This window comes from Elaeis guineensis, chromosome 13 (assembly GCF_000442705.2).
Source record: "Elaeis guineensis isolate ETL-2024a chromosome 13, EG11, whole genome shotgun sequence".
Lineage (NCBI taxonomy): Eukaryota > Viridiplantae > Streptophyta > Magnoliopsida > Arecales > Arecaceae > Elaeis > Elaeis guineensis.
The window spans coordinates 75,669,055-75,670,425 of NC_026005.2; the positions used below are offsets into that span (position 1 = coordinate 75,669,055).

General features: G+C 47.6%; 1 protein-coding gene across 1 annotated transcript; it reads right to left on the reverse strand.

Annotated features, from left to right (window-relative positions):
* Nucleotides 1–567: 567 nt before the first annotated feature.
* On the reverse strand, nt 568–1,082 carry LOC105055907 (large ribosomal subunit protein cL38). The gene is given in 2 exon segments (XM_010937928.4): nt 568–788; nt 791–1,082. Coding segments are annotated over 2 exon segments (330 nt in total). The 5' UTR covers nt 1,026–1,082; the 3' UTR covers nt 568–693.
* Nucleotides 1,083–1,371: the final 289 nt, after the last annotated feature.

A 1,371-nucleotide genomic window follows, 5' to 3' on the forward strand; every position in this document is an offset into this window, starting at 1 on the left:
ATTCTCCTCATTAAAAAGGGGTTCTTTAAGGCTCATCTCATGCTGGCAGAACATCTAGGTGGTTGTCCTCAAGACTGCATGTGGCTCAGGAACAAGGCAGGAATAAGCGCTGTCTTTTGTTCCTGCCAAAGATATCTCAAAGAACGGCGACAGAGGAGGAATAGTCTCCTTCCTGTACCTGTTCTTCTTATGAATTCTATTGGGCCCAGAAATGAGACCGAAAAAAATATTTGGCCTTCCAATTCTTCTCCTATATCCAAAAGGGAAAAGGATTTCTGAGAGTTATTTCATGGATGTGCAAGAGAATGCCCGCTTCTATCTCTGTTCCTTCGGATCAGTTTCGCAGGAATAACTGTACTTATTCTTGCATTGCTCCTGAACCCAATGAAGTCGAGTGTGAGTGTGTGTGTGTGTGTGAGAGAGAGAGAGAGAGAGAGGAGTGGCCCAATCCTCTCATTCTCAGAATTCCATGTGATTATGTGAAGCTCATCAACATTCTCTAACTACGATATGGAGCATGATACCAGCAGGATAACTACGATATGGATGATGACAATCACAATCAAATTAATAATATAACGAGAACTTTGTTATACGGGCATAACATCAAACATCTCTCATACATAACGTCGTGCAACACTGGATAAAGGAGAAAAAGAATTTATGAAGGGAATTCATCCCTCCATCCATCATTTAGGAGGCCGAAGGAGCGGGGGAGAGTCCTCCGGCGTCCGGCGGTGGCTGGGGGAGGGGCTGGTCCTCGGTGACGAGGGTCCAGTCGGGGGGAGCGGGGGGAGGGGAGGGTAGATGGTGGGGCCCTTGCGGCGGATGTCCCAGGGCTGCGTCTTCTTTGGTCGCGTCTTCATGTGGTGCGCCGTCGCCTTCTTCTTCGGCCGCGACGAGCACTCCACCACCAACCCACCGTTTCCTCCACCACCACCCAATCTCGGAGGCGATGGCCGCCACGGCCTCGGTTTGGAGACGGGGATGGTGGCGGTCGCGGGCATCCCTGAAATCGACGCCATAGCGACGACTCCTCTCTCCTCACCCTTATCTCTATATCCCTCTGAGGATAACGGCCACGTGTTTGAGGATAAAAGGGGTGGAGGAATAATGGGCTCTGTAGTTCTGGTGCGCCTCTTCCAGACTTATGTTTTATCTGGTGTCAGCTAACAAGCTAGATTACACAACTGATTGAGTGATTTTTTTCTTTTTTGGGTCAGTAAAGGAGAAATTACACACAACTTGATAGAATCATGAGAATCAGTCATAGATAAATACCTCAACCAATTATTGAAGCTTTGGAGGCTATTTGGTAGAGGATGATATTTCATATCATCCTAATGATATGAGTTAGGTGATCACATATTA